General features: G+C 36.4%; 1 protein-coding gene across 1 annotated transcript in view; it reads right to left on the bottom strand.

Annotated features, from left to right (window-relative positions):
• rph3ab (rabphilin 3A homolog (mouse), b) overlaps positions 1–14,066 on the bottom strand; it is a 33,748-nt gene extending 19,682 nt beyond the window's left edge. The window contains exons 1-9 of the mRNA XM_079865412.1: positions 13,804–14,066; positions 10,515–10,677; positions 9,467–9,596; positions 8,685–8,768; positions 8,452–8,602; positions 4,842–5,027; positions 3,349–3,534; positions 2,048–2,127; positions 1,638–1,712 (exon numbers count right to left, since the gene is read on the bottom strand). Of these exons, the coding sequence (XP_079721538.1) occupies positions 1,638–1,712; positions 2,048–2,127; positions 3,349–3,534; positions 4,842–5,027; positions 8,452–8,602; positions 8,685–8,768; positions 9,467–9,596; positions 10,515–10,660 (1,038 nt within the window). The 5' untranslated portion in view covers positions 10,661–10,677; positions 13,804–14,066. The remainder of the gene's footprint in view (positions 1–1,637; positions 1,713–2,047; positions 2,128–3,348; positions 3,535–4,841; positions 5,028–8,451; positions 8,603–8,684; positions 8,769–9,466; positions 9,597–10,514; positions 10,678–13,803) is intronic.
• Between the last annotated feature and the right edge of the window lie 2,255 nt (positions 14,067–16,321).

Here is a 16,321-nt window from a genome sequence, read left to right as displayed (position 1 = left end):
AGGTGCAATATTCTTTGCAGCAATTTCCTTGCATGTGAGGCCATTTTGATGCAAAGTGCTTTCTTAGGAGGTAACCATTGCTAACAGAAGAACATAACTGGAAGCACTTCATTCTTCCTTTTATGGCAATCAGTCTGCTCTTATAATTCAATCAGAATTATCGAGTGATTTCACCTGACTAGCACTTGTTCACACTTTCATATATGCTGATATGATTAATAAAATTATGTTAGCTGGTCATTTTGTGTCAGGGTCAAAAAACAGTGAAATTTGGTTTGTGTTGGCCAATGAAGCTTTTTGCAATTATTTCAAATGAATCTCATCACTCTGCACATTAATCTAGAAATGTGAATCAGCACCACAACATCTGAAACCGCAAAACAAAACTTATATCACTGCCAATAATTTAGATGGACAAAAGCCATAAAGCCTTATTTAGGTTACACTTTCTTTCAATAGTCCACTTATGACATTGTCACAGAACAGAAGATTGCAAACACAGGTAAAATATGAACAGAGTTTATTGAATGACACAAAGGAATTTTGCAGGTGAGTCTCTGGATTTCAGATCATGATGGTGATACTGGTATATAAATGATAAGTCTTATCTTTTGCAGGTAGTGAAGAGAATTGGCTGGATGACTGAAAACTGGCAGACAATGACACACAGAGGACAAATGATGGGACATTTTGATGCGCAGGTAGGTATTCAGATAGAAGTTCCATGTTGAACTACGAGACCAGACACTGCTGAGTGTGTGAAGCAGGTTTAATGGAGTGGAGCTGATGAGGGTGAATGATAGCAGGTGTGGATGATGTGAAGTGTCTGCAGGTGTGAGCCAGAAGGGGTTATGGGATATGTAGTGTGAAGTGACTGGTCTGGTGACTGAGTTTGTGACAATTATACAAACTATAGGAATTTTGCAACCACATGTCAAATAACTCATTAATTTGCAACTACATGTCAAATAACTCTCATTAGAGTATTAGTAGACTGTTAGATTAGGGTTAGTAGAAGTTAACATGTTTAGTACTTTTATAGTTACTTATAGTCAGTAGAATGTCTGTTGAGCATCAAAATAAATCTTTAGCAGATATATTACACAGCCAGTCTACTAATACTCTAATGACTGGTGGTTGCAAAGATACTTATAGTTAATAGAATGTCGAAAGTGGACTTGGAATAATGTGTTACCCTTATTTGTATTATTCTTTATATTTATATTAATTTAAATATTAAGTTTAATATTATTGTTCAAATATAATTGCTCATGGTTAATGCATTATAGGTTTGTAGACTAGCATGTTGTTCTCAACATTTAACTTGAAAATGAACACAATAATAGACCAGCAATAATAATAAAAAAATACCAAAAAACGACTGGTCCAACTACAATCAAACTTAACCAGGTAGCTTCTTAAACCTGCTTGGTGAGACTGGCCTCTATAGTATTATAATGTTTTAAATATAATTTGAATAATGAACACCAGACAAATTCTGTAACTTTAGTAATATAAGTACTCTTCTATTACTTTAATAAACAATACAGACATGGTTCAAAATTATTAAGATTTGAGAATACCAATTGCAAAGGTAAAGGGCTACAAGCAGCACATTAAAAAGCCCACTATCTCACCTTACTTGCACCTGGCAGTAGATGAAGCTTAATATATGGATCTGCCAGTCCATTTGAATCCATTGGCTTTAAACCCTACAAAAAATATTAAAACAAATAAAAAAAAGCAAGCACAGTGCAATATTACTGATATAACATTTCAAATTCTGATCAAGATTGTCATTCTGGTCTATGAAGTTTAGACTCGTAAATACATAAGAAGCAAACAGTGAAAAGCCCCAGTACAAGACTATATATCAACACAATACTGCTCAGGCAATCAGATTCAAGGTCCGGAATTACTGCTGCATGATGATAACATAGTCACAATAATATTACAACATAATTAACCCACATGAATTTTATAGTTCTTTTTGTTTGTGTGCAATAATTTGACTTTTAATATTAATATGTGAAAATACTGAAGATACCTTTGCTTTAATAATGTTGCAATGGAGGCTGCTGTTCCCTTGGTCATATAGTAAAGTGAACTCCAGAGCTCCCAGAGTTGCTGAAACAAACAAAATATATTGCATTAGACATAAGCATTTCATTAGGTTTGAATGCATGAGGAAAATCTCACAGGTCAACATTTAAGTGTATGCCATAAATAATTGTGTTGCCTTTTTCCTGTTGCATTTCATTTGATTGAAATGTGCGCGCACGCACACACACACGCGCGTTTGTTTCACCATATTAGTAAGGACATTGCATAGACCCCCACTGATTTTATATCAGGTTAATGATATGAGGTAATCTCCAAGTCCAACCCCTACCCCTAAACCTATACCAATCACAGAAACATGTGCACAACACTAGATTTAAATAAAACATGTTTTGGCTGATTTATGAGCATTTTTAACTAGTGAGGATCAGTAACATGTCCTCACTAGTCGGTTGTCATAATATTATACATGTGAGGAAATTTGGCCCTCACAAGTATAGCCAAACCTATACATACACACACACACACACACACACACACACACACGTCTGGTTTGCTATCTTTGTGGGGACCCTCCATAGACGTAATGGTTTTTATACTGTACAAACTGTATATTCTATCCCCTTACACTAACCCTACCCATCACACAAAACTTTCTGCACTTTTACATTTTCAAAAAATCTCATTCTGTATGATTTATAAGCTTGTTTCCTTATGGAGACATGGTGGCATGAGTCCCTGTGAGTCTGTGTGTATTCAGGTTATGGAGACATGGTGACACAAGTCCCTGTGAGTGTGTGTGTAATCAGGTTGAAGTCCCCACCGGGATAGAAAAACATGAACACACACATGCGCACATAATATTAAAATTTTAATGCAACAGCGACATCTAATGGTGTAAAGACAAGCTGTTTTGGCAAATCCAACAGATCCAACAGAATTCTTGGTAAAAAATCATTTCAAGCACATAAAAGTGCAGCAACATTTTCTCAATTGACTTCCACTGAATTTTATACCAATGACACAACTTAAAGTTAGACATAGATCGACACATTCTGCATTAGTTATAAACTCTGCTTAATTATATTTGGTGCTACACACACTTAGTGATTAATGTGAGGATATAATAAATCCAACAGGTAACAAAATCCCACAAAGGCCTCTTTCCACCAAAAATGAGAAAATGGACAGCAACAGTCTCACAATGATTTGATGCCAGTCATTTTAAAATATGTTTCTTCCAGACAGAGACCAGGAAGAACAAGAAGTCAGTGAAAATCTGCTTACTTGCTTCATCTGAGTCATAGCTGTTGGCCTCTTCATCGTCGTCCATTGAGGGAGCCGCCTGATGCTGGCCGGGTCGAGGGATGACAGCAGACTTTTGCTCCTCCCTCTCTGCAGGATGAGCTCTTTCCTGAACATTAGATGCATTGCTAACGGTTTGGTAGGCTCCTCTCTCTGCCTCCTGAGCAACTGGTAGGGATAAAATTCTCTTTAGATTCTTTCAAGCATATTAATAAATACTCCTTGAGTAGTTGTTTAAATGGGTGGTAAAATGCCCTTTTCACAAGATGTAAAATAAGTCTCTGATGTCCCCAGAGTGTGTGTGTGTGTAAAGTTTTAGCACAAAATACCCCACATATATTTTTATATAGCATGTTAAAGTTGTCACTTTTTGAGGGTTTGCAATAAACGCACCGTTTTGTGCCTGGCCCTTTAAATGCAAATGAGCTGCTGCAGAGGGCGGGGTTTCAAGTGTGTTAGCAGCTGCGATTACCTCACGCAGACACACTAAAATGACAGAAACTGTTCTGCCTTTAATGTTAAAACGGAGTCAGACAAAGATGGAGAGACTCAAGAAGAAGTGACAACATGTAGAATGCAACAGGACGTCTCTGAATGGTTAATTGATGAATTTATGTTGCTGATGTGGAGTTAACTATCTTCAATTAGCATATTCTGTCATGGTAATCTATAAATCACTCGTATAGGAACTGTTGTGAGATGCACACAGAGACATGTGAAAAGACTGATGCTAAGTTTGAGCTGACTCACAAATGTACTCTTATACAACTTTTCCTCTTCTCAACATGGACTGCGTGTTTATGTAAATTTTAGGGTTAGTGATGTCACTAACCCTGGAGGAGGTTTGTTGTAGTCCTTTTCTTTAAGAAACTTTACTTTGAGAGTTGTAACTTTGCAGATGTTGTTTATGCTCAAACAGCAACATTACACACTAACTAAAGTTAGAAAAGTGAAATCATAATCAACCACCCCTTTAAAGACTATTTATTGTTTAACATGTTGCTACCCTTGTGAAAAAGACGTGTTTAAATGTATTGAATGTGCATTGTATTGTACTTCAAATCCCAAAAGTATATTTTTTTGTAATGAAAATGTAATGAAATAAAAGGCCATTTAATTAACACTTTAATTAAGAGAGAACACTTTCGTGACTGTTTCTTAACACACACTGTCCTTGATTATGATTGTTTGAGCCGCATTCGAAGGCGTTGTAAATTTCTCTACAAACATACACCTGTGACCGACTGCATTACATCAGTATTACTGTGCCCCTGCATCTGTGTGTTGCTTGGCAACCATTCCGCATCAGAAGAACTACATTGCTTGGCGGAAGAATAATATTTTTTTATCAATAGCATTACATTTTTGTGTCTGTGTATTTATTTTATGAAACCTTGCCAGGTAAGCACAGTGAAGCCATGATTTGCAGTGAATTTAGAACAGCTAAGGGGGTTAAAGTCAATGTTTGTTCTTACCTGGCTGGAATGTGCTGGATGAGTTTGGTCTGGCAGCATGGACATTCACAGTCTTTTTCATCATCACTGGAGTATTCTGGGGGCTTGCAGCCTCTCCATCTGCTTCTGAGTAACTCTGACTTTTAAGATAAGCAGGTTTTGGAGCCACGGGTGGTTTTGGGGTGATTGGTGGATCCGTTGTTGGTTCTGGAGCATTTACAACAAACATACACATTCAGCAGTATACATTTGAGAAACACTGATGTAGCTGCATTTATTTCACACAGTAACATTTCAAAGTCAAGTCACATTTCAGGGCTCTACATTGCGACCATTTCAGTCGCATTTGAGACTGAAAATTACTGTGTGCGACACATTTAGGTGCACCGATGCAAGTGACCTGATTGAACCTCATGAATATGAGTACAATACAGTTGGCTGGTTTTCATGACTTCAACATGAAAAGTCAACAGAGCAAGCGTGGAAAAAGTTCAGAGATTGTTTTTTTGTAATTATGTTTGTGAAACAGGTTAACATGAGCTGCTGTTGTCGGTAAATTAACTGAAAATATTACATTTGGATTATCAGAAACGGGATCGGAAATTAACGAGGACTTGGTGCAAAAATGCAACTGAAATTTTAGATACTGGGGCAAAAATTCCCCTAATAAATATATATAGTTAAGCAACATCGCATGAGCAAGACTGCTATTTTTCCAAATATCATTACACAAGGTAAGTGATAAACATTTTTTTTGACATTTCGATCTTTTTTGCTTTATTTCGCCAATGCAAATACACTATACAGACAAAAGTATTGGGACACACCTTCTAATTCTTGAATTTAGGTGTTTCAATCAGACCCATTGACACAGGTGTATAAAATCAAGCACCTGGCCATGCAGTCTGCATTTACAAACATTAGTGAAAAAAAGGTTTGTTCTGAAGAGCTCAGTGGATTCAAGTGTGGTACTGTGATAGGATGCCACCTTAGCAATAAGTCAGTTTATGAAATTTCATCCCTGATATTCATCGGTCAACTGTAAGTGTTATTTTTGGAAAGTGAAAGCATTTGGGAACAGCAGCAACTCAGCCAAGAAGTGAAAGACCAAAAGTAGTGACGGTGAAATGTAGTGACGGCTTTGTGAAGCACCGGGGCTTTCCCCCTCGACTGTATCATAAAATGGTTCATTACTCGAAGCTTTTCAACACGTTGCACACTAACGACATCTTGTGGTCAAAAAGTGGAAAAGTTGCCTTTCTGTCCCAGAAGACCGATCCAACCACAAAGCAATAAAATTAATCCTCATAATTCATGTGTTAGTGTTGATGTAGTTCTTACACAATGTATGAACAAACAACTCTATGAAGAAAAAAAATTAATAAATGGGACAAATGAACAATTCTTATGAATCTGCTTTGATCAACAAATGCAGCCTTATTCACATAAACTTTAGCCTCAGTCCTAATCGTATGAGTTAATAGGCAAGGCTGATGTAGGCATATATAATCAAAATAAAAGAAAATTAAAGTGGAATGGTGAAGTGCTTGTAAACTGGGGAGCTGACATTTTATTTTGTGGGTAATTTAAGAAATTAAAGATTTTTATTAAGGAACAGGACTTGTTCAACTGTGTGAGGGCTAAGTCTATTTCTTTGTTTATTTACTACTACCGAAGGGTATGAAACCTGCTCAAGGTGTTCGCGCTATTTTTGAATCCGAATACGAAGCAGTCACATGACTGTGTGTGGAAACGAAGCTTCGGACGTCACAGATCACGTGGTTATGGCAAAACTAATCAAGCTCCCATACACTGCTTCAATGTGAGATGTTTCGTTTTTTTGATACAAGCTATGAAGCCTCGGTGCCGAACGTCACATCACTAACCAAAAGTTAGCGAGCAGGGTCAACGAGTGCTGCAGCACATGGTGTGTAAAAGTTGCCAACTCTCTGCTGATTCCATATCTGAGCCACTGGCATTATTATCAGCACAAAAACTGTGCGGCGGGAGCTTTATGGAATGGGTTTCCATGGCCAAGCAGCTGCATGCAAGCCTCATGTCCCCAATTACAATGCCAAGCTTGGATGGAATGGTGTAAAGGACGCCGCCACTGGACTCTGAAGCAGTGGAAACATTTTTTGCACTCTGATGGGCGAGTCTGGGTTTGGAGGATGCCAGGAGAATGTTACCTACCTGACTGCATTGTGCCAACTGTAATGTTTGGTGGTGGAGGGACAATGGTGCAGTACTGTTTTTCAGGGGTTGGGCTAGGTCCCTTACTTCCAGTGAAAGGAAAGCGTCGTAATACCAAGACATTTTGGACAACACTATGCTTCCAAATTTGTTGGAACAGTTTGGGAAAGGCATTTTTCTATTCCAGCATGACTGTGCCCCAGTGTACAAGGCAAGGTCCATAAAGACATGGCTGGATGAGTTAGGTGTGGAAGAAATTGACTGGCCCACACAGACCCCTGGAAGGGACTGAAATGGAGATTGCCAGGCTTTCTCATCCAACATCAGTTCCTGACCTCACAAATGCACTACTGGATGAATGGGTAACAATTCCCACAGAAACACTATCAAATCTTGTGGAAAGCCTTCCAAGAAGAGTGGAAGCTATAGCTGTAAAGGGGGGACCAACTCCATATTAATGTCTATGTATTTAGAATGCAATGTCATTACTGTCCATTTTCAAGGTCAAGGTACTGTTTATTGTCTCCCGTAGGAGAAATTTGTCTTGGAAGAGAGAACTGCTGCAACTTAACCCACCAAAAACATACATCATTCAAACATTAATATCCATTCCACATAAAACACTCTTCCCTAAAAAAAAATAAAAAAAAATAATACCTAAAAATCATGCAACTCCTATCTTTATATTACCTCTAATCCGCCAACAATACATGCAGTTGTATCACTGGAGTTGTTTAATCAATTTTGTCAACAATGGAACAAACGAATGTTTATAGTGATTATGCTTGCATAAAGGGACCCTGTATCTCCTACCAGAGTTCATCAACACATACTCTGGATACAACACATGTGAAGGGTCCAATAAAATCTTATTGGCCTGCTGTATTATAGACATCTCAAAAATATCTTGTAACATGTTGAGTGTCTGTATTCCCAAAATGTTTTGGTGTAATGGTCAGGTGTCCCAATACTTTTGTCCATACAGTGTAATTCTAAACAAAGTCTCTGTTGCGCATCTCTGAGCAACAGCTGTGTTTTATTACTGAATGAATCAGCATTTTTGAACGAATTGAGTCAATGATTAAGTGACCCACTCATAAACACAGTCACTTGCTTCACTCCTGAATTAATCAGTTGTTTTAATTAATCGACTGAATCAATGACTCACTCATTGAGACAGTGACTTGCCGCCTGGTGATTTTAGTTTCATATTTAAAAGTATTTATTCATTTTTCATATAAAAAAAAACTATTTATTTCTATATCCAAAATATTGAAATTAAAATATTAACCTTATAACATTAGTTATGCAATTGTAACAGCAGTGTAAATTTATTCATATCACCTCTCAGCTGTATTAAAAGTCTGTGTAGATAAATCTAAAGGCCACTGCAAAGATGGATTTTATTGATACAGAAATCTCAGCTTGTCCACCTCACCTGTGACCGGTGCTTGAGATTTCTTAGTAACTGGAGGTGTTGCAGGGGTCTGCCGAGGACTGGGATCTTTAGGTCTGGAAACGGGCATAGGTGAGGGTAAGAACTGCTTAGGGAGACCTTTGAAGAACCAGGCTCCAGATCTTTTCCATACCTTTAATGGAAAAATATGCAAGCAACATTTACAGACAGTTGTACTTTAGATTACTTCCTTATGATATTGTTATTTCCCTCACCTCTCTTTGTTCACCGCAGATCTTGCAGAGCCATACAGACCGTGGCCGAGTGTTAGTCTGCACTCCACACTTGGTGCACATGTTCTGATGTAATAACAGAACATACTTTTAGAAAAACAGACTAGACGTAACATGCATTTCATTAAAACAGTTAACAACTGTAGAACAAACAGAATACTAACAATTCAAAATGTTATTTAATGTTTTAGAATCCTCCTGTATGTAGACAAATTGCATTAAAGTTGGCATGAAAAAGACATTTCGAAAGACTAATTCTTCCCTATTGTGACAAAGTCCGAGTGAAACGGCTTCTCGAATAAGAAAGAGTGAATGGCGGGACTTGATTTTGTACATCAAAAATGGGAATTGACTGGATAGTTGGATAGTTGTGATTTGCTATTGGTCGATCTCATGTGAGTGACAGGTTGTCCCGCCCTTACGTTAGTAAACGTCATCAGAGAAGAGAAGAGAAGAGAAGAGAAGAGAAGAGAAGAGAAGAGAAGAGAAGAGAAGAGAAGAGAAGAGAAGAGAAGAGAAGAGAAGAGAAGAGAAGAGAAGTTATTTTAATTAAAGAGGGATGGATCATTTAAAATAAATACTGCAATTTAATTAATCAAATTTGATTTAATTGGTGACTTTAACAAAAATGTATTGCTGTACTTGCTGTAAGTTATTTAGGAGTTTGCATGTATAAAAACAGTATATATACAATCCCATTAGAATTCAAATGATTTAAATATGAGGTTTCATTTAAATAATTATTATTTTGATTAGTTTCTCACCTTTTTACAGTCCTCACAGACCACTGATCTATCACCTCCTGCACCCAGCTGCTCGCCACATAAAAGACAGCGTGACACTCCATCCCCACAAACTGCTTTTTTCATGGTGTCCAGACGATTCACCAGACGTCTATCATAAATAACGGTATTTACATGTCAACTGCATACATACAGTATGTATTGGTCAGTATGTTAACATTAGGGCTGTCAAACGAATTAATCGCGATTAATCGCATCCAAAATAAAAGTTTGTGTTTGCATAATATATGTGTGTGTATGGAGTATAATTATTTTCTATATATAAATACACACACATGCATATATATTTAAGAAAAATGTGTTATTTATATATAAAATATTTATATATAATATAAATTATATATAATATAAATATATATACACAGTATATACATGCAAATATTTCTTAAATATATACATGCATGTGTGTGTATTTATATATAGAAAATAATGATACACCGTACACACACATATATTATGTAAAAACAAACTTTTATTTTGGATGCGATTAATCGCGATTAATCGTTTGACAGCCCTAGTTAACATATAAATATAACATACTGTATCTGTACTGTAACATGCTGTATCTGTCATTTTGAGTATGTACAATAATCAAACCTTTATTTAAAGCTATATGCCACACTTATTGGTACTGCCTCCCTTTGTCTTTACTTCATATACTGTAGTACTTCCTATAGAAAACATTGGAAGTCCTCCAAATTTAATCTCTTCAAGTGTATAAAAATGAAAGTTTAGATGTTTTGTGAATGAAAGACCAACAGAATAAACTGCTAAGACATGTTCACAGTCTGTGTTGATGCCAATATTAGTGGAGGGTGCAGCATGTAATCTCACATCATATATTAAATCTATCACACTTTAGATTTTCCTCAGGCTTTCCACACATGATAAACACTAAACTGTTCACACTGAAAATATTCAACCGAAAGCCTTGTTGAACCTTAATGTATAATTCACAAGGTGGCAGTGACAACAATGATTTGCTGTTCATCAATGAACTCTTTCTTACCCAATCCTCTCTTGCTCCATTGCCTCCATCTTTTCTGCCCGGACAATTACGCTGTTGATGATCTCCTTCTCTTCATCAGTCAGCTCAGCGCCAAGAGGCCCAGACTTCACGTGGACACCCTTTGTGCCCATCACAGCATCTGTCATTGTGAAATCACTGGAAACTGTGACACAAAAATGAATAACAGTGATGAAGATAATGAAATAATCAAAAAGTACTGTAAAAAAATAAATGGCCAACTCAGCAGTTTTAATTGGGAATTGTTTGCAATTTAAATGAGTGCAAAAATCCATCTTCACTTTACCCAAGCACACCTTAATAAACCTATAATAAAGATTTATATTTTAAAGCTGTTGGGATGTTTTTTTTTTTTTTTTTTTTTTTTGTGGAAAATTGCATACAGTACATACGTCATTCACCATGCCTGTCACATTTATTTATAATTCAATTTATAATAAATATTTAAATAAGGCACATGGATGTATATATGTGTGTGTGTGTGTGTGTGTGTGTGTGTGTGTGTGTGTGTGTGTGTGTGTGTGTGTGTGTGTGTGTGTGTGTGTGTGTGTGTGTGTGTGTGTGTGTGTGTGTGTGTGTGTGTGTGTGAGTGTGTAAGAATGGTCATTTATTTGCATTTATTTATTTATTTATTTAACCAGGAAGGTTCTGTTGAGATACTGTATCTTTTCAACCAGGGAGTCCTGGTCAAAACCACAAGCAAAAAACAAAAAAATTACAAAGAAGCACATAAAACCACCGAATAAACAAACACACCAAAATCTAATTACCAATGCAAAACGCACACAGCTAATTAAAACATTGCAATTGTTCTTTAAAAACAGATTTAAAAATATTTTTAAACATTTTATTTACAGAAGAATTATGTTTACTTTATATTTATGTAATCTTAACTCAAACTCTAATACTGTAGGCAGACTCAAATTTCATCTGTGTGATGACATTGCAGGGTTTTTGAATGAACACATTTTGTCAAGTGAAGAGAATTTCAGCAGATATCGCCTGCGCAGTGAGTAGGGAGCAGTGAACACTGCGCAGGGACCCTGTGAATCGGAATGCAGCTCAGGTCTTGAAGTGTCTGCTTGATGAGTTGAATCAGAAGTGCTAGATGTGGGAGAATTACGAAATGTGCAGAGGTGCGGAGCCTCACTGACAATTTTAAGAAGAGCTAGAGGCTTGAAACTTGGTGGGATGATGGTGCTACTGGATACTCAGGTGCAAAGACTCATTCCACACGACCAATAGAGGGCACTAAAACAAAGGCGAATGCGTTTTGGGCTGTAACTCATATGTGTACCAAAATAATTCACTAATTTATAAGATAGATAGATAGATAGATAGATAGATAGATAGATAGATAGATAGATAGATAGATAGATAGATAGATAGATAGATAGATAGATAGATAGATAGATAGATAGATAGATAGATAGATAGATAGATAGATAGATAGGAATGCCATATAGTGTTTACATGTAGCCTACCTAATAAGCCCAGTCCAGACTTTTCATATTTTCAATGTAAAAAAAAAAATATATATATATTATTTTGACAAAACATAAGGAGTTATAAGAAAGTGTTATAAGGAGAAATTTGTCTTTGATTTATTACCCAGTTTATCAGAGAGCTATTCAGATATGAGTAAGAAAACGTGCGGCTTAATAAGGTAATCTGCACTAATGTAGATTAGTAAGTCTAGACTTAGATCTCATTAAAACTCTACAAACACAGTTTTTGTTCTTAAAAAATAATTATTTTCAAACTGAGAACAGTTATAACAGTAACACTATATTTCACCTCTCACAAATGTTTTTTAACATATTCACATTAGCATGCTCTCCCTATATTTGGAACATTTCAAGAGCATAGTCCACTTTCCTGCAAATATATTGAACATTGTATATTGTACATGTTGGTTTAATATCTAATTTAGCTCATTTTATTTTATTATTCTTATTATTATATGGACTTATATGGACAGCATAGCAGGACACCATTATGCATTCCAGCAAAAAGCAAAAAATGTTACAACGTTACTCGGTCTACCCTCTACGCAATGAATCAATCTAAAAAGCCAACAATGTAACAACTTTACTTGGTCTGAACGCAATGAATCAATGAATCAATCCATGTCTAAATATAGCCTACATATTTATACCCTTCCCTCATGTCTTTCCACATCACTGCTCTATGCCACATTAATGCATCTTATAAATCATTTACCATGCTATTTCCTGATAATTTTCCTGGAAATGTACAACATAAAGTTTATTTTGAGAATAGGTAAGTGCATTACTAAAGATAACTCGCATTTATAATTAATAGCAGTCAAATTATCTCATCAAACTACAGCAGTATTTTTGTATAGTCATTTGACTGCAATAATCCACGCCTTCTGTGCACATTGAGTGTTACTGTAAAGAAAATACTTCAATTATCATTCTCAAACATAAAATAGAAGCAGATTGATTCAGAGAAAATTATTTTAAAACTCGCAACCCGCAAACAAGCAGAATGACTAAATATATGTATGCGATAAGTCTAGGTCATATCAGCAAAAATCATACAGAAAACACTTATTTGGAGACGCCTGAAAGCAAGTGCCTGGTCATATAGCCTACTCCCATTGAGGGGGAGGAGGGGGGAACGATGGTATAGTAGTATTAATTTAATTCTCTAAAATGCACGAGGGAAAATTGACTGCTGCCTTGCTGCGCAATAGGAGTCGAAGCGCTCGCGGATCATGTCTTTATTACCATTAGAGCTGCTTCGAGTGAAAGCACCTGCATCTCACAACGTAAAACAGAAGCAAACCCGCATCGAGATGACACACCTTACGCTTATCTTATAGAATACAAAAGCATGTAGGTTCTTACAGTCATACAGGATACGCATCCATCGATAGAAAGCTAATTTCTTACATAAATTCACATTTTTACAGCAAACCATTGTTCAGCCATCATGTCGATATAATTTTATATAGCCTATGGTTACGGATGACTGTGGGCAGAATACATTCAGACTTTACCGGCGGTAATATAGCTCAATTGCCATCTCATCCATGTAAAATCAAAAGATACCATTGCATTTTTGTCATGCAGGATTTTTCTGTATTAAATAAATCGCCAAAAAAGTCATCAGGATTTAGGTGAGACCCAAATGCACATAACGTGCATGTGTGTCGATTAGAAAATGCTGTCATTGTTTTAACATGTCTGAAATAGAGCTAAGTGAGAAAAATATAATTTCGAAAATTTCTTGATATCCTTACCTGATAATAACCGCCCACTCTTGAAGGAAGGCGACTGCAAACAATGCGGACTATAGTGCGGTCAGTAGTGAGAGGAATCAGCGGCTGCGCATAGAGAAGAGAGCGGGTCTAAACCAGAGGCATTAAAAACGCTTGTGCACATCAAAATCCTCATACTCTTTTCCTGATTTTCTTTTCAGCAGACGCTTCTAAGCTTTGCATAGAGCTCTCTTTAATTATTTTAACGCCCGTGATACCTTGCGGCGGAAACCCCAGTACTATCAAATGTGTTGAGAAGAGAAAGATCTGTCCCAGCTAACAGAAATAGGCTATGCCACAGGCTGTAGAACGTTTGCCTAACGTTCCCATTAAGTTATGAAAACATTATTTCTGAATGTTCTCTGGAAAGTTTTAAAACACGTTTTAAAAAGTTTTTTTTTCATGGTTATGCGAACGTTAAAGTTCACCTAAAAATAAAAATTCTGTCATAATTTACTCATCCTCAAGTTGTTCCAACCCTGTATGAATTTCTTTCATCTGCTGAACATTAACAAATATATTTGGAGGGGGGGGGGGGGGGGGGGGGACTACTGTGGAAGTTTGGTTACCGACCGACATTCTTCAAAATATCTTCTTTCGTGTTCAACAGAAGAAAGAAACACGCATAGGTTTGGAACAACTTGAGGGTGAGTAAATTATAACAGAATTTTATGGGGGGGTCTTTTTTTTGTTTGTTTGTTTGTTTGTCAATTTTGCAAACATTATGGAGTGTTTCTTTTGAATGTTCTCTGAACATTTTTAAAAAGGTAGTAGGCTAATATTTAAAAAATGTTAGTTGAACACCCAATTAAAATTTTTAGAAAAAATAATTTTCATTCCATGAACGATGTATTATGTGCTAACGTTTTGAGGTCATTATTAAAGACCAGATAACTTTGAACAAATGTTACTGGAAGAATGTTTGTCCATAACTTTAAGACAACCTTGCCAGAACATTAGGGAGCTTCTGGAGAACGTCCCCTGTTAGCTGGGATTTGTCTTCAGAACAGTTTCACTCAGCTAACCCTCCTTAATGTCTACAATAAAATAATGCACAAAAAAATCAGTAAGTCTGCTGAGTTAACAGCTAAAGAGAGCAGAATTAGTCACTTCTTGCAGCACCTTGCACAATGATGGGGAGAATCTTCAGCCAGATCTTTTGAGTATAGCTTGAAGGCCTGTGGGAAAAGCTGTCTTGAGTATTTTATCCTTGCACGGATGCTTCTGAGAGCTCCGTGCAAAACAAGGAATGGATGTTGTCCTTTACAATGTTTTTTTTTTTTTTTTTTTTTTTTTTTTTTTGTGATGGGGAAACCTGATGACATGGAACCATTTTTTCTGGCTTTCTGCACAGGAGAAGATTAACATCATGCAAGATATAATGGCATTTTTAGTTTAAGTGTGCTATGAAATGAAAAGCAGTTTTTAAGCATTCTGTTCAAATCATGCTTTGGCCGACATGCTTACACCAATGAAAGAGTGTGTATGCATGATCCAACACAGAAAAAAGAAAGATCAGAAATGAGATCTCTTTAACACCTCAAAAGTTTGTCCTTGATGGAAATTAGCATAAATTTCAAATGTAGATGTTTGCTTAAGTCTCCTCTTCTCAGAGTTTCCTCCTGAAAAAAATACTCTACCCTCTCACATTTGTCTCCTCTAAGGTTTTAGAAGAGAACTCAACATTTTTCTAACTCTGATGCTCCCATGTTTTTTGTTGTTTTTTTTTCTCTTAAAGAATTTTCAAAAAATAAAAATTCTATCATCATTTACTCAACCCCATGTCGTTCAAAACCGGTATGACTTTCCTTTTTTTTGTGTGTGGAACATAAAAGTGTGGAATATTTTGAAGAATGTTGATAACCAACAATAACAATAAAATTCAATAATAATTATTACAAACACAACTAATTGCAATTTCAGCTGAAATCCTTCCCAGATGTCCTATTTTTAGTCTATATTTACAGTAATATTTTATTTTATTTATTTATATATATATATATATATATATATATATTTTTTTTTTTTTTTTTTTTTTGGTAAATCGGGATGGCTTCAGAATGATTTTGTTTGAAAACCTGGATCAAGGAAGACACACTAGTGGGGAAAGAAGAGTGGCAGAGAGAGGGAGGACTAGAACCCTCACAGTACTTTATAGCCATCCATCCATCCCATCTATTCCATCCATCCATTTTCCAAAGCATTTGTCCTATATAGGGCCTATGGGGCCTACGTCTCGGGTCGTAGACAGGAAAACACCCTGAACAGATGGCCGGCCCGGTCCATCACAGGGATGACACACTCGCACACATTCATATTCACACTCACACCTATAGGCAAACTTACAGTCTCCATTTCACCTGTTCTTTATGTCTTTGGATTGTGGGGAAACCCAGAGGAAACCAGCGTCAACACGGAAAGAACATACAAACTCTACACAGTAAAGGCCTCCTACATAGCTGGGACTCCAATATTGCACATATGTGATTATACTATACAT

The sequence above is a fragment of the Squalius cephalus genome (genome assembly GCF_949319135.1).
Source record: "Squalius cephalus genome assembly, chromosome: 3".
NCBI lineage: Eukaryota > Metazoa > Chordata > Actinopteri > Cypriniformes > Leuciscidae > Squalius > Squalius cephalus.
Note: the sequence above shows the minus strand (reverse complement) of the source record. Positions and strands in the feature narration are given on the sequence as shown.